The sequence below is a fragment of the Penicillium canescens genome, assembly GCF_028828765.1.
Source record: "Penicillium canescens strain IBT 15451 chromosome Unknown utg000003l_segment0_segment0, whole genome shotgun sequence".
NCBI lineage: Eukaryota > Fungi > Ascomycota > Eurotiomycetes > Eurotiales > Aspergillaceae > Penicillium > Penicillium canescens.
This window is the reverse complement of record NW_026703965.1, coordinates 2,377,076-2,397,819: the sequence shown is the minus strand read 5'-3', so window position 1 is coordinate 2,397,819 and position 20,744 is coordinate 2,377,076. Positions and strand designations below refer to the sequence as shown.

The 20,744-nt window shown below is 49.8% G+C and overlaps 7 protein-coding genes across 7 annotated transcripts; 5 read left to right on the top strand and 2 right to left on the bottom strand.

Moving 5' to 3' along the window:
• Positions 1–64: 64 nt before the first annotated feature.
• N7446_004352 (uncharacterized protein) lies at positions 65–5,012 on the bottom strand (the record flags this gene model as incomplete). Its single annotated transcript, XM_058513101.1, has 4 exons — positions 65–1,051; positions 1,101–2,441; positions 2,668–4,918; positions 4,972–5,012. 4 exons carry the CDS (start codon positions 5,010–5,012, stop codon positions 65–67), a joined length of 4,620 nt encoding a protein of 1,539 aa, XP_058374430.1.
• A 758-nt stretch (positions 5,013–5,770) lies between these two features.
• Positions 5,771–6,976, top strand: N7446_004351 (t-SNARE syntaxin; the record flags this gene model as incomplete). The annotated part of the gene is made up of 4 exons (XM_058513100.1): positions 5,771–6,026; positions 6,080–6,261; positions 6,311–6,883; positions 6,944–6,976. The coding sequence occupies 4 exons, from the start codon at positions 5,771–5,773 to the stop codon at positions 6,974–6,976; spliced, it is 1,044 nt and encodes a 347-aa protein (XP_058374429.1).
• A 319-nt stretch (positions 6,977–7,295) lies between these two features.
• Positions 7,296–9,804, bottom strand: N7446_004350 (Zn(II)2Cys6 transcription factor; the record flags this gene model as incomplete). The annotated part of the gene is made up of 9 exons (XM_058513099.1): positions 7,296–7,770; positions 7,827–8,080; positions 8,127–8,546; positions 8,599–8,638; positions 8,686–8,914; positions 8,962–9,491; positions 9,542–9,642; positions 9,698–9,721; positions 9,796–9,804. 9 exons carry the CDS (start codon positions 9,802–9,804, stop codon positions 7,296–7,298), a joined length of 2,082 nt encoding a protein of 693 aa, XP_058374428.1.
• A 2,071-nt stretch (positions 9,805–11,875) lies between these two features.
• N7446_004349 (Zn(II)2Cys6 transcription factor) lies at positions 11,876–14,225 on the top strand. Its single transcript, XM_058513098.1, has 4 exons — positions 11,876–12,337; positions 12,394–12,421; positions 12,474–12,935; positions 12,986–14,225. Exons 1-4 carry the CDS (start codon positions 11,985–11,987, stop codon positions 14,174–14,176), a joined length of 2,034 nt encoding a protein of 677 aa, XP_058374427.1. The 5' UTR covers positions 11,876–11,984; the 3' UTR covers positions 14,177–14,225.
• Positions 14,226–14,655: 430 nt separating this feature from the next.
• N7446_004348 (putative FAD binding monooxygenase) lies at positions 14,656–16,227 on the top strand (the record flags this gene model as incomplete). Its single annotated transcript, XM_058513097.1, has 1 exon — positions 14,656–16,227. One exon carries the CDS (start codon positions 14,656–14,658, stop codon positions 16,225–16,227), a length of 1,572 nt encoding a protein of 523 aa, XP_058374426.1.
• Positions 16,228–16,898: 671 nt separating this feature from the next.
• On the top strand, positions 16,899–18,336 carry N7446_004347 (putative phosphatidylglycerol specific phospholipase C; the record flags this gene model as incomplete). The annotated part of the gene is made up of 2 exons (XM_058513096.1): positions 16,899–17,477; positions 17,530–18,336. 2 exons carry the CDS (start codon positions 16,899–16,901, stop codon positions 18,334–18,336), a joined length of 1,386 nt encoding a protein of 461 aa, XP_058374425.1.
• A 626-nt stretch (positions 18,337–18,962) lies between these two features.
• Positions 18,963–20,180, top strand: N7446_004346 (FAD-dependent oxidoreductase; the record flags this gene model as incomplete). The annotated part of the gene is made up of 1 exon (XM_058513095.1): positions 18,963–20,180. The coding sequence occupies one exon, from the start codon at positions 18,963–18,965 to the stop codon at positions 20,178–20,180; it is 1,218 nt and encodes a 405-aa protein (XP_058374424.1).
• Between the last annotated feature and the right edge of the window lie 564 nt (positions 20,181–20,744).

The following is a 20,744-nucleotide window of genomic DNA, read 5'->3' as shown; positions in this document are numbered from 1 at the left end:
ACAAGACGAAGGGGGCATTGTAGTAGATGGGTATCACATCAAACGCTCAATAATCAAACATCAATTACAAATGCATTGGTGTCCACTCCTGCCCCGGGTAAGTCGTAGGAGACATAACAATTTCTTCACTGGAGTCATCAGCAGTAACGGCAAGTTCCACAGGCTGAGGCGAGTCATTCACTACCCGAGCTTCGCCTTCGCTGCGATGAGGGTGAATGGATGAAACCACAGACGCGTTTGAGACGGCAATGTTGCGCGGTGCAAAGTGTCCAGGCGTCGAGGCGGTCGAGTCATTTCCGACTGGTTTCCGAGATCGGACACTGAGTTGTGGATTAAGACCGTGCTGCTGCTCTGGCTTTTCGATTTGCACATTTTGTGGCTGCTCGAGTGAGGGATGTCCTTTCTCAGCCTGAGTTGTCTCTGTAGGAAGCTCGTGTCCGCCTTCTTCTTCTTCCTCCTGCTCTTCCTGCTCCTTATTTTCACACAGTGTACCAAGTGGCGCTTCTTGACTTTCACCGGGATCTCGTGCTTCACGCTTTTCCTGCCCTTGCCTTTCCAAGTTTTGGGCCTGGTAGTCTTGCAATTCCTCGAGCGGTGACAGTGGCTTCATGGATCTACCCTCATTGATTGAGATGGGAGACGGTGAGCGGGACTGACCTGGGAGAGGCGGACTCAGTGTCCTGGTATGCTCGTTCATAGCGCCAGATTGAAACTGTGAGTAGAACCGACCAGAGCCCAAGGTGTTGGTTGAAACACTAGGCGGAAGGGAGATACTAGCACGCTGGTGAGTATCAGGAGGTAGAGGCTTCGCGTCGCTTGGGGGTGAGGGTGGAGGGATCATTGATTCGGGGGGCTCAGTCGGTAGAGGTTTTGCGACGAACGGATCTTTAAGTACTGGTGGTTTGTCGTCCGCAGTGGAAGAAATTTTGTTTGCGTTTCTGTTTACCGGTGAGAACGAAGGTAGATCCTTGCCCAACGGTTGTGAGACGGTCCTAGTAAGATCGGACGACTTCCTCTCGGAATTCTCACTGTCTTGACGGTTGAAGAGGCCCTGCTCCAGTTAGAAAAGGAATTCAAAACTAGATATAAACAGAACATACACTAATCCTGCTAAGCGCCCGTTTCCGCTGGCCTCCAGGTGGACCCTGGATCCCTTGAAGTTGAATTCCAGACAAGAGATCTCCCACCGAGGCGCGTCGTCGCCTCCCGAAGCTTTTCAACTTTCCGAAGGTAGACTCCCCGTTTTGCACCGGAGATCCCGATTCTGAAGCTTGCGATAGACCGTTGGCGGGTGTAGAAGGGCGGGTTCCTTTGCCATTACCGCTTTGTCTGCCAAAACTTCCAAAGCTGAGCATACTGCTTCGGGTTCCCGGCGAGTACCTGACTTCGTTTCTCAAGGGGCTTTGCACTCCTGGATTAGAAGGCGGAAGGCCGCTGATGGACTTCCTCTTGGATTCGAGAATGTGAGCAGAGCTTGGATTTTCCGACGAATAAAATGGTCCAAAGCCATGGGTATTGTCCTCGGCAGACGGAGGAGAGCTGCCAGGAACGTTCTCATGGGCTCTTTCCGGAGAGACGACCTTGTTTTCAACACCATCTGTCTCGTTCTCGGGCTGGTCCATGGGGGATGGAGGTTCCCCATCGAGATCATCTTGAGATGAACGTTGACCGGGTTGCTCTTCGGGTCCGAGTGTCGAGACTGACGGCTGGCGTTGGGATACGCCATCAGGTGCAAGGCCGTTGTCCTTTGGGGGAGGGGATGGAGCCTTGATGCTTTCGTCATACACCGGACGAATTGTTGGAGCAATGATCTGTGGAACGCCCTGGCTAGGCAGATCCTCCGAGCCATTTGAACCCGGAAGAGGGACGACAAAAGGGTCATGGGGAACCATCGGTAAACTCTTTGACGTGGTTTCCTTTGTTGGCTTTTGAGCAACGGGCTTCTGGACAGGCGTAGATTCCTTTGGCTGTGAGAGTTCATGCGTAGACCTCTTGTGCTCACCGTTAGTCTGGCTTGAATCCAATGCCGTGGAAGTACTTGGCTCTTGACGAGAATCCGTGGGCGAAAGACCAAGGGCAGCTATCATTTCCTGCTCTAACTGGCCAGCGTAGTCAGACTTTCGATACGGATCATTCTGAGGAAGGACTCCGTTGGAAGAGGACTGAGGTTGCACAGCCGTGTCAACGCCGTGTGACAAAGAGTAATCCCCCGAATCGGCCACTCGGGCATGTTTTCGGGTGTTATCTTCATTCCGTGAAGCATCTAGAGAGGAATCGGCAACTCTTGTCGCAGACTCAGAGCCAGTCCCGGCTTTTCCGAACTTGAAGATAGGCAGGCTCCCAAACGAAGCAGAATTGCGGCGAGGTTTACCAGTTTCACCAGACCCTGATGGTAAGGAGAACTGAAAGCTGCGGCGAGGAGCACTCGGTGTTGATTGACCCTACAGCATTACCAACATCAGAACGGGAACATATTGGGGGTATTGAATTGGAAGGTCAGATGCATCAATCGTGTCGCATTCTAGAGCTCAATGCAAAGTGCTCGAAATTACATCGTGGTATCCGGGGGAAGAAACAGTGCAGAATTAAGGGAGACATTAAAGCGACGGGCACTACCGTGCGAACCCCCAACGAATAGCCTCAAAAGAAAAAGAATCAGGAATCTACCTTGTCAGAACCTCCACTGGGTCGGAATTTGCTTCTGCCCTTGGCAAACAGGCCCTTGGCAGCTCCGCTTGCTTTACCACTAAACGCTCCAGCAGTGTGAAGAAATTCCTTGCCCCGTTCTCCGACGTTCTGCTTGTTCATCACAGTGCCAATATGACCTGATGGGCGTCTGATATGGGTGGCGCTAGTTGGTGTGCCGTCATTTAGATTCAAGGTCGACCCGAGATTTCCGAGGGAGGTCAGTTTTGGGAACCTGCTTCTGGAAGGCGAGGCGCGTGGCACATCGGACAAACTCTGGCTCTGCTGGACAACATCGGCATGTTCGGGGTGTTCATGGACCATAAACTGTAGCCAGTGATGCAAACCAGAGTCAAGGGTTGAAAATTGGTCCCGAGTGTGCTCGAAAGACTTGATACGCTGGTCCACAGATGTGATACCGAGAATATCGCGGAAGCCCAGAAGCTTAGACTCATCCAGAGAAGAGCCCCCAACATTCGACAAAACTTGAGGTTGGGGTGGGGTAGGATCCGGTCCCATAACTTGCTCTGGTGGTGATATGTTTTCGGGAACAGGAGGGATGATTGAAAGCCGAGGCTTTTCAACGGTACGTTTAGCATCTGAACCTTCATTGTCAGATGACAAGTAGTCGTGTGGCGCCGCTTCCGATGCAGGAGGCGCATCCTCAGCAATAGGTTCAGGCTCCTGGGTAGCGAGCGATGTACCCAGAGGAGGAGGGGAGGAATAGCTGCCGGGAATTTGAGGTTCAGGTTCTTCCGTATCCGAAGATTCCCAGGAGAAGCGTCTTCCCAACTTCTTTCTAGGTTGATCGACAATTGTTGACGAAGAATTAGCTAAACCAGGACCGTCTGCATATGGGTCTCTGGACGCCAAAGGATGCGGTTCCGTCCTGTCTGGAAGAGTTCCTGACACCAAAGCCTTGGGATCATCCTCCTGGCTCGGTCCGGTTTGGCCATCCCAGTATTTCTCAAACTGATGGGGAATGGAATCTTTGGGTGGTTGCGACTGGGGTTGGTTGCTTGTGTCAGGGTCCTCGGATGGGGTGTTCTCCCGGCTCAAGGAGCGAATGATTTCTTCCCTCAAGCGATCGTTGTCTCCGTCCTCTGGCGAAGTTCCGGCTCCCACAATAGTCGGGATGTCGCCACGATAGCTGTCAGGGCCTGATGCACTGCCGAATTTGAGAGGGGCAGGCAAGTCCTGCCCATCGTTTGTGTAAGGCTGCATTGCTGGATCTTGGGGGAAGGATCCGGAGGTGGTTGACTCTGGAGAAATAGTCTGGAGTTGTTGATGAATAGAAGATAAAGCTGTGTGTCCCGTCGGGGTGTGCTCGACTTGGGGTGTGCGGGAAGGACTGTTGTCCCGATCAGGAAGGCTCAGGTCTCGGCGGTGACCGGGTTTGAACACAGGGCCGTCGGGCGTAGCTTCCTTCTCGGTTTCATGAGGCTCCTCGGGAATAGTTGGTGTTCTGTCTTCGTCGATGTTACGACCACCCATGATTGGGCTGATCACGGAAGTGCCGTCGCTGTTGGACCGCTCGACACTGCCGCTGGACTGAGGGGTTTCTGGGACATCAAACGCCTGGTGAACCACCGATCGGAATCCAGATGAGTTATTGTGCTGCAATGAAGGTTCCTGGGACTGGGACTCGGAGCTTGCGTCCTTGGGCAAACCGGAGTCTGCGCCTCCCAGGAAATCGGTACCAAAGCCAGACATACGTTTCACTTCTGGCAAACCCATGGGGGGGTTGGCCGCCTGTGTTTGCGACAGCGCAGATCCGTCGAGCTTGCGACTGTCATCAGCCATGGGCGACGACACCTGTGGACTGAGAGCCGCACCCTGAGCTGCTTTCTCCTCGCGCATCCGTTTATAAAGATCAGCCGGCCTGACGAAAGGCAGGGTCTTTTGATCTACGCTAGGATTTCTGCCCCTGCCATCAATTGCAGTCGAATCATCAGCTCCAATGTGACCAGACAGACGCCTCGAGCTCAACTCGGACGAACTACCGGTATTGTGGGTGGCATAAGGAGGCCGAGGTACCGGCGGCGGCGCCTCCTCCTCTTCTTCCTCGTCGTCGTCGGAGCCCCAGTCACCTCCGTCATAGGAGTATTGTCTAGCCTCGACCCATCGTTTCGTCTTCGACCGATTGACATTCGGTTGGAATGAGATCGGGGTACCCGCGCTGCTGCCGCTGCCTGGAGATAGGGGACTGCGGACGTTGTTTGGCGGGGAAGGGCTAAAGTATGTCTCAGTATTTTTGTACGACTGGGGACTGGAGACTGAGCTTACCGTTGAGCTCCAAGCCCATGCGATTGAGTAGGGTCGGCCATAAGGAGAGTCGTAGGTCAAAGAATGGGGGCGAGCTCGATTACCAGCATCGGCTGCTGCCTGGTGGTTCCTAGAAAGTCGGCGCAAGCACACACAAAGGGCTTCGGAGTTGGATAACGACAGGAACAGGACTATGTTCGAGTACCTGAGGTCTGTCCGACAACACCAGCGAGTGTAAGGGAGGACAAAGGTGGCGATCTGGCCGGCGTTGGGCAAGGCGGCGACGATCAGCGTTAGGTGGAGAGTTGGACTTGAAACAAGATTGTACAGAGATGACGTGTATGCACAAAAAGAGAGAATAGGGACAATAGCGCAACTATAAGGACAAAAACAGTAAGTATAAATTAAAGAGAAGCTATTTAGTCCCCTGAACACCAGGTGTATTCAAGATCTTTGGAGCTGTGGCGGTGCGGGGGCACGTGACGTTGACGTTTCCGATTTGGGTACGTGGACCAACCGGGCAATTCACATAGATTCACTCTTCATCTCATTTGCTTTGGAGACCATTTGCCCTTTGCTTTCTTGTCTCTCCTTCAGCTCACTTTAGAGCTACCTGAAACTGAACACGTCTTCGTCTTCCAAGATTCGCCCCTTATCGATTGCAGATAGATCAGTTCAACTTCACCTTCGAGACCGAATCCGGCCCCTCCTTTGAAATACGCATTGATCGGTTTTTGTACTTGGAAGCAGCTACTACTTGAGCACGACAGTTGTCTTCTCTTCCAACCCAACCTTTCACACATTGCTTCCGCCTCGCAAAATGGCCGGTCCATCGATACAAGATCGCACCAGCGAGTTCAGCGCCATCCTGGGCCAGGCCCAGAAGCGCATGGGCACCTCGAAAGTCGGCTCACAGCGCCAGGCCTTGCTAACAGACGCGCAAAGGCGACAGGCCGATCCCTCACCCCCTGGCGCACAGGATGCCAAGGTAGCGAGGTCGGAGTTCGCACGGAGAGCCCGAGATATTGGCAGAGGCATCACGGGAACAATGGCAAAGCTGCAGCGACTGGCTGAATGTGAGTATCGTCGCGAAATTATTTCACAGTGACATGCTAATGGTGGGGTTTAGTGGCGAAACGGAAAACGCTCTTCGACGACCGCCCAGTCGAGATCTCCGAATTGACCTATGTGATTAAGCAAGACCTGGCTGCCCTGAACCAAAATATTGCCTCGCTTCAGGCACTCACCCACGCGCAACACCCCAAGTCCAACCGGTCGAAGACGGATCAGGAAGGAGAGCACAACGACAACGTAAGTGAGGCCAAAGACGCGTACAGGCGGTTGCTGACAATTATTCCAGGTCGTCGTCATGCTACAGGGAAAGCTGGCCGATGTAGGCGCCAGCTTCAAGGAGGTACTCGAGGTCCGCACAAAGAACATCCAAGCATCCCGAACACGAACCGAGAACTTTGTGTCTTCGGTATCCTCCAAATCACAAACTGCCCTAGATGCGCAGCGCTCGGATTCTCCTCTGTACAATACATCGGGGCGACGAACACCCCAACCGGGATATCAGGGCAACTCTTCCGATATTTTGACCCTGGAGCCACAAAATCCCTCCCCTCTAGGACGCCCATCATTCCAATCCGATCAACAGTTGATGATCATGGAAGAGGGAGAATCAAGCAACACATATGTTCAAGCACGAGGCGAAGCCATCGAGGCTATCGAGCGAACCATTAGTGAACTGGGTGGAATCTTTGGCCAATTGGCGCAGATGGTCAGCGAACAATCAGAAATGATTCAGCGTATCGATGCCAACACTGAAGACGTTGTGGATAATGTCCAAGGCGCCCAGCGTGAACTAATGAAGTATTGGACGCGTGTTTCCGGCAATCGCTGGCTCATTGCTAAGATGTTTGGTATTTTGATGGTACGTTCACCCATGTTTCATCTTCACATTTCCCTGGATATTTTCTGACTGCCACTCTAGATTTTCTTCCTCCTCTGGGTCCTGATTTCATGATAGACATGAGACCGATCCCCCTTCTTCATATTGTATTATAATACTTGGCCCGTGTGTTTTCGACAGATCATGGGCCTTTTGCATGTCCGCACTCGCTGAGCATTGTCATTTCTGGCTAGACTCTGGGATGTCTAGACCGTCACACTCATTGCCTCTTTTTTTCTTTTTTTCTCCTCTACTTGGGACTGTGTCCCAAAGGGTTACACGAGTAAATATACCTCATGTACTAATCAAATCCAATCCATCCATGAGATAAATGCCATGAACCACTTCTCTGAATCCGCTCTAATTCTCAAGAATCTCTCGCACATTTCTTACCTTATCCATCAAACTGCGCCATCACATCCCACAGCTCCGACTCCGCCCATCCCAACGAGGGCTGGTTATTAAACAATTCCCAAACAAGACTATCATCCCACCCTTCAGACCTCGGAGCATTAGGTGGCACCCCAGTGACATTGGCAGACTGAAGATCGACCATAGCCTCAGCAGCAGCGCGGCCAAATGCATCATCTTGAGTCTCGAACTGGTTTTCGGACATGCCAGCTACATTCTCCGTAACAGCTGGTTGCCCGGGGCGAGCTCGTTCAAGATTTCTTTTGATAAGCGGCGCACACAAATCAAGGAACTTGGCGAAGAGCTTGTATAACTTCCCAATGGAAGCATTCGCCTCGGCGAATTGGTGTAGGTCATCGGTGATGGTCTTGATCATTGTGAAGTCTTTCTCGTTTGATGTTGCGATCACGTTGCAGAATAGGACGAAGAAGGGCGCTAGAGGGAATAGTAACATTGTCCTGTAAAGGCGCATTAGCTTTTAGAGCTGTTTGAATTTTCGTTATAATGTACGCACCAGGTAAGAAAATATGGATAAGAGTCAATAGTGTTAACCTGACTCGAAAATGCTTCCTGTAGCGCTCTGAGGGTAGTCAGGGATTCTCGGGCTGTATATAAACAGTTCTCGCACACTAGGCGGGATTTCAAAACCGAGGAGCGTGCTTGGATGATTGTTGTCAACACTGAATAGTAATTGAAGTCCATTGATAGCCATTCACGACGCAGGTTACCCCATGATTGTGAGAATTCTTGTTCTTGGAGACGGCGAAACTGAAAGCAGTTAGTTATTGCTCCAAAGAAGGTTTTGGTGACTTACCATTTGCATATTGGAGTGGATTGTATGTGCCCGGGCTACCAGGTCAGACAGTATATTGGCCTTTTCGCTGTCCTCTATCGCCTTGGTATCAAGAAGTACACCCAGTAAAGCGTTTTTCAACTCTGCATATTCAACTATTCCCGTGATCATAGCGAATGTCGGTAGATCCGGATCAATATGGATCAACTCCGTTGCCTTAACTTTGAGATCTGGCAATGACGGCGGCCGGAGTAGCAGCAAGCTGAGAGTTTTGTCAAAATAGTAGCATGTGTACACACAAGCATGAACGCTTTCTTCAATCTCGTTTCGAGGATTGGGATCAGTGATGTTGTGGTAGTTGAGAGAGACGATGACCCGTGAAGCCAATGCCGTGAACATCCAACAGCGTGACATATTTCCTAGATACTGCATCAAGCGTGTCTGTGATGGTTAGCTCTATGTCAGTAAGAGTAAGGGAAGTTAGGGAACATACTGCAGACATCAACGATTGAAGTAAGAGAAGACTAGGGCAGCTGCCAGGGGAATTTGATTCAGCATTTCCAATGCAGCTGCTTCATACCTCTTCTTCAATTTTCGAAAATGAACTTTCAAGGCCTCACTCGCGATCAAAGGGGCCAATTTCGATATTACACCCATAGCCTTGATCCAGACATTGATTCGATAATGTTGGAGTACTTGCTCGCATTCACTTCCTTCAATGATAGCAAGCCCCATACGCTCCAGGGCTTTATCGGAGATGTGATCAGGCCAGGAAACTGTTCCCTGAGAGTTCGTCTTCTTGTCAGGCCCTACAAGAATGTCAGTACTGCTCATTCGTATTCTACTGTAGGCTGACCTGGTAGCATCATGTAGAGCAACTCCGGGGTGAGAATTGGCTCTTCTATATTTTCTTCAATGGTCATATCATCCATAGCCCCTGTCTCTTCCCAATGCAGTGTCGGGTTTGACAGCTGGCCGACGAATTTCTGCGCTGATTCGAGTGCGGTGCGCCGGTCTTTTGATAGAGCTGGATTGCATTGTAGCTCATGCTCAATGTACTCTCTAGCTTCGCTAGCATGGTGTGTTGACCCAGGAGAATGTATCTCATGGTGAGTCTTTTGCTGTAAAACACTTTGTGATTTGCGGCGTTTGTTTGCTGGTGGTGCGAATTGAGCTATCTCTTGCGAACCATATGGTACATGTCGTTTCTTTCCACCATTTGCTGGTTCTGAAGATCTGTTGGAAGTAACCTCGGTGACACCCATAGGATTGGTTCGAGGTGATGAAGATGCGCTGCTAGCAGCATGGTTGCTTGCTGGGAAGTTTGGTAGGTCTTTACCACTTAACTCTTCGAGCTTTGCTAGTCTCTCAGACAATGCCTCGATCCTGATTGTGTCAGCAGTCTACTCCGTGGACAAACAAGACAGTCAACATACCGAGAGACTCGTGGTCTATGCACTCGTGCTTGGCGTTGACGGAGACATTCTGCGCCTGCGTCGACGCAGTTCATGCAAGGATCTAGGCGATCGCATTTGACCTTGACGTGTGTTCTAGGTGAGCGTATGTTATATCACATTGTCCGAGTTTGTTACCTTTCGGGTATGACATAGATCGCACTAGTTAATGGTTAGCCAGGTGTCCCAGTATAGCTCCCGCCATCTCAACGCCCAAAGGGGTCTAAAGGACTAACTGCAGACATGTTAGGTTTTCGCCTCGGGATTTCGGATTCTTGGAATGACAACTAACTACTCGCGCAAAGGTGGCAGGTTGAGATTCACAGGCACCTATCTTTCGGATGTCGCCTATTCGGATGCCGAAATGCCGGGGACCGAACAGAAGCGGCTAGCGCATTTTAGACGCCTATACAGTATGGCATTTTAATACTTACTGCTTCACACATAGTTATGGATTATATCCGCAATCAAAAGAGAAAAACGAGATACCAGAATGATGATAACAAAGTGTTGTGGCTGGTTGACGAGGTGAGATCCAGGGCCCATAAGCAGGTTAATGAACGAACGGCCATAGCAAGCACTTCGATCGGGGATCCTCAAACTCTTTGTATTTATTTAAGATTTAAGCAATTATTGACATAATTGAATTGATATATTTTGGAATATGTTACCTTGATCTCATAGATGGCTTTCAGTTATTCCTCATCATAAGCATCATAACAGTAAGTACATTCCAATTTCACAACAGAACCATGCAGAACATGCACTTCCGTTTCTTCAACGGTATGAGGAATGGCCCCTCGTTGATACATCTCATTTTGTGCTGCATGGAACCAGATATGGTTCAACTTCGGCTCGAGCGTTCGTTCACCATAATGGCTCTCAGATGCCATATACTCGTTCAAATCTCGCCGCATCGACAGCAGAAACTCCTTCCTGTGCGACCATGCAGATTCATGCGGACCTTTTTGTTTTCTTTGGTCGTCTCTCGCTATTGATACAAAGAACTGGACGATTCGCTCCATGGTGGATGTAGTCAGAAGTAAACTGACCCAGCTTTCTGATGTTGAATGAGGAATTTCCGGACTCATCAAGCGCTGCATAGTCGAAAATAGGAGTTGCATGCAGTGATGGGTCGACAGGAATATCTGAGTATCTGTGAAAGGCGCCTTCCGGAGAATTGACCGTTGCCTCTGAACCGATAAGGCCAGGCTGTGAGGATGATGGTGGTGGAGATGGTGGAGATGATCAGGGGAATCGGAGTCATCAGGAGACGAGGCAGAGGACTCAAGGAAGAATATAGCGTATGCTCTAAAGAAACATTTTGAATCAGTGCAAGTATGCCAAGGATCGTACAGTGGGTCCATACATCGGATGCAAAAGCTTGGCTTGGAGCGATGCCACAGCTTTGCTGTAGACAACTTCCTTCTCTGTCTTGGACGACGACCACAAAGGCTGAGCTAATGGATCAGTCTCTAGGTGATGCTCGACCACGTGGTCGGCCAAATGGTAAGACAGTCGAAGACACGTTTTCCAGCAACGATGCAAATCACCAAGATAGCCAAGAGAATATCCCGCGTTATCATGATCCATACCAGTGCTGTATTCTGGCGGTGGTGGAGGAAACAGCTCAGAGATAAAGTGGACGTCATCTCCAGGTGACAAACCACCATAGACGTACTGATCGTGATGGCCCTTTTGCTTGCGAAGTTGAATGTATGCCCAAGCTATAGCAAATTCCAACTTAGCAACTCGATCGTGCAGTAAACGACAGGTAAGAGACAAGGAGCCAATGTCCTTTAGATTGCAGGTGGCTGCGATCGCGACAAAGACGTCAGATGGAAGTCTTTCCCATATTGACTCCTTTGGTCCCACGGAGATCGAGCTACGTTTGCTTCTCCGGAGGACTGTTCGAACTCGATCGAGAAAATGTGGCATGGCTGACGCACCCAAGGAATCATCTGAGATATTTCTTGGGATATCTTTAATATCTTATATAAAAGGCACAATGTATGGGGAAAAACCAGTTGGGGTGTGCTCGTATTCTCAATGCCCAGGTATGGAGGCGTAGTCATGAGATCAAATTGAGTGATGCCCAGACACAAAAACTGAAATATAGTTACAGATCTCGCCAGGTAGAAACCTTGAAAAATAACGAGCAGATAAATCGAATTTGTAACAAGCGAAATTGGGATGATGTCTAAGGTGGATAACATGGTGGATAAGACGCCTAATATTTGAGGCAGCAACTTGTCTCGACGCGGAAGGTTCCGCGTCGCGACGTCGAAGGATTTTGGAGTCCTCCAGGGCTGTACGGCTACCACGGCATCACATACCATCAAGAATCGGGAGTAAGAGTGTTTCATCCATCAAATATTTTCAATGTTACATGTCTTAGCGGTATTGCTTCAAGGGCCCTGAAGAGATGGCTGGCCCCGACCCCTTGAATCAGAGCGCAGATTCGTCATCAAAACAACCCACATCAAATTCATGTGTGGTCTGCCACAACCGAAAGGTCAAATGTGACCGGCAAGACCCATGTTCAAATTGCGCAAAAGCGGATGTGGAATGCATCTACCGGGCTCCACCCCCTCCTCGTCGTCGCAAGAGGGAGACTGGGAGCGTATCTCAGGGACGCGGGAAATCTCTTAGACGCGATGATCCTGACGGCAGTGGCTCTGTCACTCCGAACCGAGGGAGAATGGGCCAGGCTTCCACAAAGAAAAGTGGATCTGGGAGGATGATCATGAAAGATGGCAATTCTGTCTATCTTGACACGTGAGTTGGTATTCTCATCGGGTTCGACGCTCATCTAACCTATGAAATACGTGTAGTAATCTCTGGACGAGTGTTAGTAATGAGGTAAGTGGACTTCTAAGGCTTCCACTGATATCAGTTCTGACCATTCTTCTAGCTCCCAGATGCAGCAGACGTATTGGGTGATGTATCGGATAGTGCCGCCGATGACTTTGATCAGGATGCTGACGACGAGGTCGTATTACTGTCGACTTCGGCGACCAGGGAAAGCCTTACAGGATTGCATCCGAATCCCTTGCACATCTTCAAGCTGTGGCAGGCATTTCTCGAAAATGTGAACCCACTCACTAAGATCATACATGCCCCAACAGTGCAGCAACAGATTCTGGAGGCAATGAGTGATCTCCCCAAAATAAGCAGGGAGCTCGAGGCACTGATGTTCTCCATTTACTGCATCGCATTGGTTTCTTTGCAAGCAGCAGATGTTGAAAAGTCATTTGGAGAAAGCAAAAAGGCCCTCCTTTCAAAGTGCAGGCGAGGAGCTCAACTCGCCTTCAAAAACGCATCGCTCCTTCGAACTTCGAGCTCCATGGTTCTTCAAGCTTTTATGCTGTATCTAGTATGCCACCCTTTCTTTCTTTATTGAAACTTGCCCTAACCTCTTGATAGCTGTGCATGCGTTCGTTTTCTGACCCGCATACCATCTGGACTCTATGCGGTATCGCAACGCGGATTGCACAGCGCATCGGCATCCATCGCGATGGATCTAGTCACGGCATTTCAGTATTCGACACTGAGATACGTCGCCGCATCTGGTTCCAGCTCATGATCATAGACGCTACATCTGCACAATTCTGTGGTGTAGCTTCAACGCCCCTACCAGGAGCAATCGATGTACAACCGCCAATGAACGCAAACGATAGCGATCTTGATCCACGCATGACAGAGCCAGCCTATGAAAAGGAAGGGCCTACAGAAATGATATTCTGCCTCGCTCGAAGTGCATTTGGAAAATGGCTTCATCGTTGGTCGAAAGAAGCTGAAGGATCAAATACTGGTCCATGGGCTTTCCTCACTTCGTCGTCAATGACCCTCAGTGAGAAGGACAAAGCAATTGATGAGCTCGAAGCACACATGGAGAATAATTTTTTCCACCATTGTGATAAATCCATTCCTCTCCATATCGCAACTTCCATGATGGCAAGCTCGGCTATACACTACACCCGACTAATGGCACATCATCCTCGTCAATACTCCGATCCCTCTCGCATCCCCCAATCAGAGAAAGACATCATATTTGAGCACGCTCTGAAGATGACAGAACATGCCGACTACGCTCAAACCTGCTCCGCTGTACAAAAGTACTCCTGGCACATGGTGAACCACGTGCCATGGGATGCTATTATCCTGATGCTCTCCGACATGCGACATCGACGCGACCCAGACGAGAAAAGCAAAGTCTGGCACTTGATAGGAAACGTATACTCACGCAATCTTCGCGAGAGCAAGGGCATCCAAACACCTCTTCATAGGGCGATCCAACATTTGATTGTAAGGGCTTGGCGGGCATACGTTGAAGAGTGTAACCAACATCATCGTACTCCAACGCCTTGTCCAACAATCGTTGCCACATTGCTAGCCAACGCGAAAGGCACTCATGAGTCACAACCTGTAGAGGATATCGTGACTGTGGAGAATGGGCCGTCACAAGACCAACCCGAACACGACTTTAGGACGGCACGGTTTAACCCGGAGGCTGACGGTTTCGAGTACTTGCTTGGCGACAGCCCGATTGATTGGAATGAATGGGATACTCTACTCAATCAATTTCCGGCCAGTCTGACAGATGATGCAATATAATTGCCAGGATTTGCATATTAGATCAGATCGTCGGAGATTTTGTCTATCGTGGTACGAGAGTTGACCTGACACGGTCGTCTTCAGAACCATTCTATCTCAAATTAATCCTACCCCTTCAAGTTCGAACAACACAAATTACAATTCTCTACTCTTATTCAGGTACCCAAATTTCTGCCAGAATCCGGTATACTGCCAACCTTGGAACATCCCGATCGGGTGGTGACGCCCCGGTCGCGTGGGGCTGATAATGCTCGGGGTCGGCGACTAAAAGGCCGAGTGCCAACTGAGACACTTCTTGGTTTTTTGTTGCTCATAGAACAGGTGATAATGGAGTCTTGGAAATGTTATTTAAAGAGCTCTCAGTCTGCCATTTATGCTAATCCAAAATCTCCAATTCAATCATCCATCAAAGTCTAATAGTCTTCAGACCGCGATCTAGAAGACCATTCCTATCACCCCACAACGTGCACCATCCAAAGATGAAACCTCAAACAGAAGTCCTAATCACCGGCGCAGGCCCAACAGGCCTCGTCCTCGCCCTCTGGCTCCACAAACAAGGAATCAAAATCCGCATCATCGACCAAGCAGAAAGCCCCGCAAAGAACTCACGAGCACTCGTCGTCCACGCCCGCATCATAGAGATGTACCGCCAACTCGACCTAGCCGACGCCCTATTAGAAATAGGGTACAAACTCCCGGCCACAAACCTTTGGGTCCACAAACAACACAAAGCACGCATCCCGCTTGGTGAATTCGGCGTCGAGTTGACTCCATACCCGTTCATGTTGACGGTTCCACAAGATGAACACGAGCGCATGCTAGAGAAACGCCTCAATGATCTCGGGATCCGTGTTGAGCGACGGATGAAATTGCAGGGTTTCGTGGATCATGGGTCGAACATTACTGCGACTCTTTTCCGGGAGGTTGATGGGTTCTCGGAGACTTGTGATGCGTCGTTTATTGTCGGTTGTGATGGGGCACATTCGGCTGTTCGTCACGCTATTGGTGCGAAGTATGAAGGTGAAACGTATAAACCACTTTTCTATATCGCCGATATCGAAAGCAGGGACGAAGCTCTCGCCAATGGAGAAGGCAATTTGATGATTTCGAATGATACTTTCAATTTGATTGTGCCGTACAACAAAGAAGGGCATGTTCGACTTGTTGGGATTACGATCCCGGATAACAATGACACTCACCACCATGAATCAACCGAAGAAGAGCACAAAATTACTTTTGATGATGTTCGACCTCAGATCAAGGAGGCTATGGATATGGAGATCGATAAGGTTAACTGGTTCTCTACCTACCGCAGCCATCACCGCGTCGCTGATAAGTTCCGGAGTAATCGGGCCTTCCTTGTTGGTGATGCCGCTCACATACACAGTCCGGTTGGTGGGCAGGGAATGAATACTGGTATTATGGATGCGATTAATCTGGCATGGAAGCTTGCAACTGTCTTGAAAATGGACTTGGAAGACGAAGCCAAACATCAGCTCCTGGAATCCTACGAGTCCGAACGCCGCGCCTTTGCTTTGAAGATTGTTACATCCACCGACGCGGGTTTCACTACGTTGACATCGAAGGGGATATTCCCGCACATTCTTCGGAATTGGTTGATTCCCTATCTTGTCCCGTTGGCGGTGAAATTTGAACATGCCCGGACTCAGATCTTCCGAGGAGGATCGCAGCTCATTTGCAGCTATCGGGGTAGCAGTCTGAGTCAAGAAGGTGCAGCTGGGGTTGTGCAGCCTGGCGATCGCCTTCCGTGGGTTAGAATGGACCCGGGGGATAACTACTCCATGCTGCGGGATATTGGCTGGCAAATTCATGTGTACGGAGAGACCCAGCCTCTTGTTGACGAATGGGCCCAGCGGATGAATATTAAAACATTTGGTTTCCAATGGGATGAGCAGTATGCCAAGTCCGGGCTGACAAAGGATGTCGTTTATTTGTTGCGACCTGATCATTACATTGCAGGGATTTTCGAGGGCCCTTCTATTGTGTCAAGGCTAAACGGTTACTTCTCTGCCCGGGGGCTTGGATGTTAGATGTTTTTTGAAACTCAGATCTCTCCACTCCTGTTCATATGCACGAGCGTTGTAATTCTATTGCCTATTCTTCCTGCACGTGTCAGATCTTGCCTCCTATTTAGGCGATGATATGCATCGGTCTTTGTTCCGGGCTTCCCTGCATATCGAAGCATCTCTTAGTGCAAGGCATGCGCCAAGGATCCGTCGTGATTGGCGACTTGGCAGAAATTATAGCGCCAGTCAACAACTCTGATTGGTGTACCTGTGGGGCTAAGCTCATCAGGACCCACTCACGCTTATACTTCGGCAGGCACGGTTCTCTTCCTTGCCAATCTCTGCGTAGCAATTGACAAAATCGTTTGCATATCAGGAAGCAACGGCATAATCCCATCTGTCAGACTCCACAAGGCTATGCCATGCCTTGCCGGTCTTCACGCTAGGCAATCGTCCGGCCTTGGGCAATTTAAAATATCAACCCGTGAAAGCTGACCGCGGGAACATGTGGTCAGAATGCTCATTTCTCATTTGCCGTAAATGAGGAGAAAAGATGTACTTCCCCAAGGTGGTAAGCTTTTCTTTTCCATGCATGTTGTGTCAAGGCAGGGATATAAAAGCCTTGTCCCATCCAGGAATGTGATTATCACACGCACCTCAGTCAAGCACTATTGTCCACTTCAATTCTTGGCACGATGAAGACCAACACCATCATCTCTCTGCTCGGTCTTTCCGGTAGCGCCCTGGGCGCTGCCGTGTCCAAGGGCTCCCAGGAGCCCTTTGGGTACAAGTCCGGTTCAAAGGAGTCCATTGCCAACATGAAGGACAAGATTGAGAATGTTGTCTGGATCTTGCTGGAGAACCGCGGATTCGACAACATCCTGGGTGGTGTGAAGAAGGATGGCCTCGACAATGTCGTCAACAATGGTCCTTTCTGGAACCCCCAGAATGTTAATGATACCAACAGCAAGAAGTGGTACAGCCAGTACAAGGACTACGACTCCGTGCTTCATGATCCTGATCACTCGGTTACTGGTGTCAACTTCGAGTTGTATGGTACTTACCACCCCGATAACGAGGCTATTGCCAATGGCTCTTTGACTGCCAACCTGGAGGGCTTTGTCAACCGCCAGATGTCGGCCTATCCCAGTATCACTGCCCAGCGGGCCGCCGATGAGGTTATGGGATACTACTCCGAGGATGAGATCCCCACTCTCGTTGACTTGGTTGATGAATTCACGACTTTCAACTACTGGCACTCCTGTGTCCCGGGTGTAAGTACTCTCCATGGCTGGCAATCTATACACGAATCTGACAGTCAAAAAGCCTACTAACCCCAACCGTCTCTGTGCCATCGCAGGTACTCCTGACGGCCACGGCTCCAACGATGAGAGCTTTGATGTGTCTGGTATCGACACCAGCAGCATCTTTCAAGTTGCCTCCGAGAAAGGTATCTCGTGGCGCAACTACGACGGCACCAACGGTGACTTCCTGTCCGACGCCATGTTCTTCAACTGGACCGCAAAGAACGCCAAGAGCAACGTCGTGCCCCTCGAGAACTTCTACCAAGATGCCTACCTTGGCCTGCTGCCCCAACTATCCTACATCAACCCCTCATGCTGCGGCCTGAACACCAACTCCATGCACCCCTCAGGCAACGTCTCCTTCGGCCAAGTCCTCCTAAAGCAGGTCTACGATGCCATCCGCACCGGCCCCCAGTGGGAGAAGACCCTCCTTCTCATCACCTTCGACGAGACAGGTGGTTTCTTCGACCACGTCGCTCCCCCTCTTGCGGTCCGCCCGGACGACAAGACCTACACTGAGACCGCCAAGGACGGCAAGGACTACACTCTCAACTTCGATCGTCTCGGTGGCCGTATGCCCACTTGGCTGGTCTCCCCCTATGCTCCCCGCGGCTATGTTGAGAACTATGGTACCGATCCCGTTACTGGAGAGTCCTCTTCGTACAGTGCTACCTCCGTCCTGAAGACTCTTGGTTACTTGTGGGATTTGGAGGATATGAGCCCTCGCGTGGAGCACTCGCCTGCCTTTGATCATCTTATTGGTACCACGGCTCGTTCTTCGGCGCCTAGTGTTCTTAAGAACCCTCACCCTTTCCCTGATGCTGTTTAAAAATTTTATAGCTCGTTTGGGTTGAATGTGGGAATGTTTGATGTGAAATAATGACAATATCCTAACTATTGGTAATTGTTTTCGATGCAGTTGAAAAAATATGAATTTTCTTGATGTTGCAAAAGGGAGTCTTTGAATTCCTGATTCTGTTGTTGTTTATGACTTTCGGAGACAAGCTCACGATATATATTTCGAGTCGGTTGAATTACTTCAGGCTTCTACAAGATTGAGCGGATCTGACAGCCAAAATACATAATACCTTTCGTATGTTAAAAATAGAATAGTATAAAATACCATATGTACCGAATAATTCTGGCTGTCAAAACCATACCCTTTCTATTTTAGTGCTCACGACGCTTTTTGATGGAGCATGTTAGAACGACATAGATGTATTGCACCGGACGGACGATGTTATCTCCGTCGGATCCGAAGAACCAGATCCATATACTTGCCAAGCTAAGGCTTCCCACTTTCATATCAGCTTACGAGAGCATCAAGGACATGCACGGAAAAGAGGAACACATAAAGACCAGAAGCCCCCAGATCCATGGTAGAGGGAGATATCGGCCAAGGTACAGAAGCAAAACAATCATCAACACAGCTCCTGCAATCATTCATCTGATAAAATGACCTCAAACCACGTCGCTATAATAGGCGCTGGCCTCTCAGGCCTCACCCTAGCACTATCCCTCCACAAACAAAACATCCCATGTACAATCTACGAATCCCGATCTGCGTCCCTAGACATCGGTGGCGCACTAATGCTCTCACCAAACGCCCTCCGAATCCTTGACTCAGTAGGAATATACAAAGACATTAAAACCCGCGGTTTCAACTTCAAAGACCTCCACTTCCGCACCACAGTCCCACTAGACTCCTACGAGTTCGGAAGCCAAGAGAAATACGGTTACGACGCACTCCGCATCTACCGCCACGAACTAATCGACGCACTCCTCGCCGCAACGAAGGACCTCGGAATCGAAATCCACTACGGAAAGAAATTCATCCAAATCCTCACCGAGACTGAGACAGATGTATCTTGGGAATTCGAAGACGGCACCACCGCCACCGCGGCTTGTCTCGTTGGCGCGGATGGTATCCATTCCCGAGTCCGGAAGTATCTCTACCCAGACCTTGAGCCGATGTTCACTAATGCCGTCGGCGTGAATGCGGCTGTGCCGACTGCACAGTTGAATCTCCCCGAGGGATTCGATCTCCCTGTCACGATCATGAATCCTAAACATGGAGCTTTTGTTATTGCACTGCAACTCCGTGATGGCTCTGAAGCTTTCATTGGAAAACCGAAACGCGCACCTGAGCTTGATCGTGAGGGCTGGAATGCCTTGCTTGATGATAAGCAGTGGTGTGTCGACTTCCTCCGACAAGGCGCGGAGGATTTTCCGCAAGTTGTGCAAGATGCTGTCTCAAACATCCCGCTCGATAGGATCAATCTGTGGCCGTTCTATGTTGTTCCCAAATTGGATACTTGGACTTCAAAATACTCTCGTGTTGTTATTCTCGGTGATGCTGCGCATGCTATCCCGCCTACTGCTGGCCAGGGTATTAATCAGGCCTTTGAGGACGTTTATACCTTCGCTGTTATCTTGGCGCGGTGTAAGTCCCAGGAACTTGAGCGTGGATTGAAGATCTGGCAGTGGGGTCGTCAAGAGCGGGTTGATCGGATTTTGGAGCTTAATGCTCAGATTGATGCTCGTCGTATGCCTAGAGATCCTGGGTTGGGTCCGTCGGAGATTGAGAGTAGGCCGTTTGATTTGGAGTGGTTGTATAGTCCTGACTTTGATGAGATGGCACAGAAATGGCTTGAGGAAGCTGCTGAGATTTGAATAACTTTGTTGATTATTTTCTTGTCGGGAGGGACGGTGGTCGGTTGGGTTGTCGGGTTTGCAAGTTTATTAGATGCCTTTAGTAACTGCATAAGTATTGCGAATTATTATACCCAGCTTTTACTGGTAAATTAATATTAGGGAAGAGCTGTGTAGAGGAAAGAGAGCTTCAAGTTCCAGTGTGTAGACCAGAACCGCGACAACAGCAGAGGTCGAGCAAAAGACACGCATCCAAGACGAGAAAGACTAGAGCATGACTTGGTTTAAAGACAGGAAAAAAGACAATTATGGAGCAGATGCCTAAAAAAATTGACCTCTAGGGATGGTTATCGGTAAGTCTTTCACTACTTACCCCACCCCTCTAGATCCCTTCGGACCATGACTTCACCCCTGCCACGGCCCTTGGTGTCCCCCAGGAGGGAGATGACGAGAAGTAAGGGGAATGGGAGGGCACACGAATGACAGCGTCAAGGAGATGGGGTTCTCTCCCTGACTACGCCACAGGGATCCCGGGTTGAGGTACTAACTCTAGTTTACCATGATAACACCACCTTATTCAGCTTC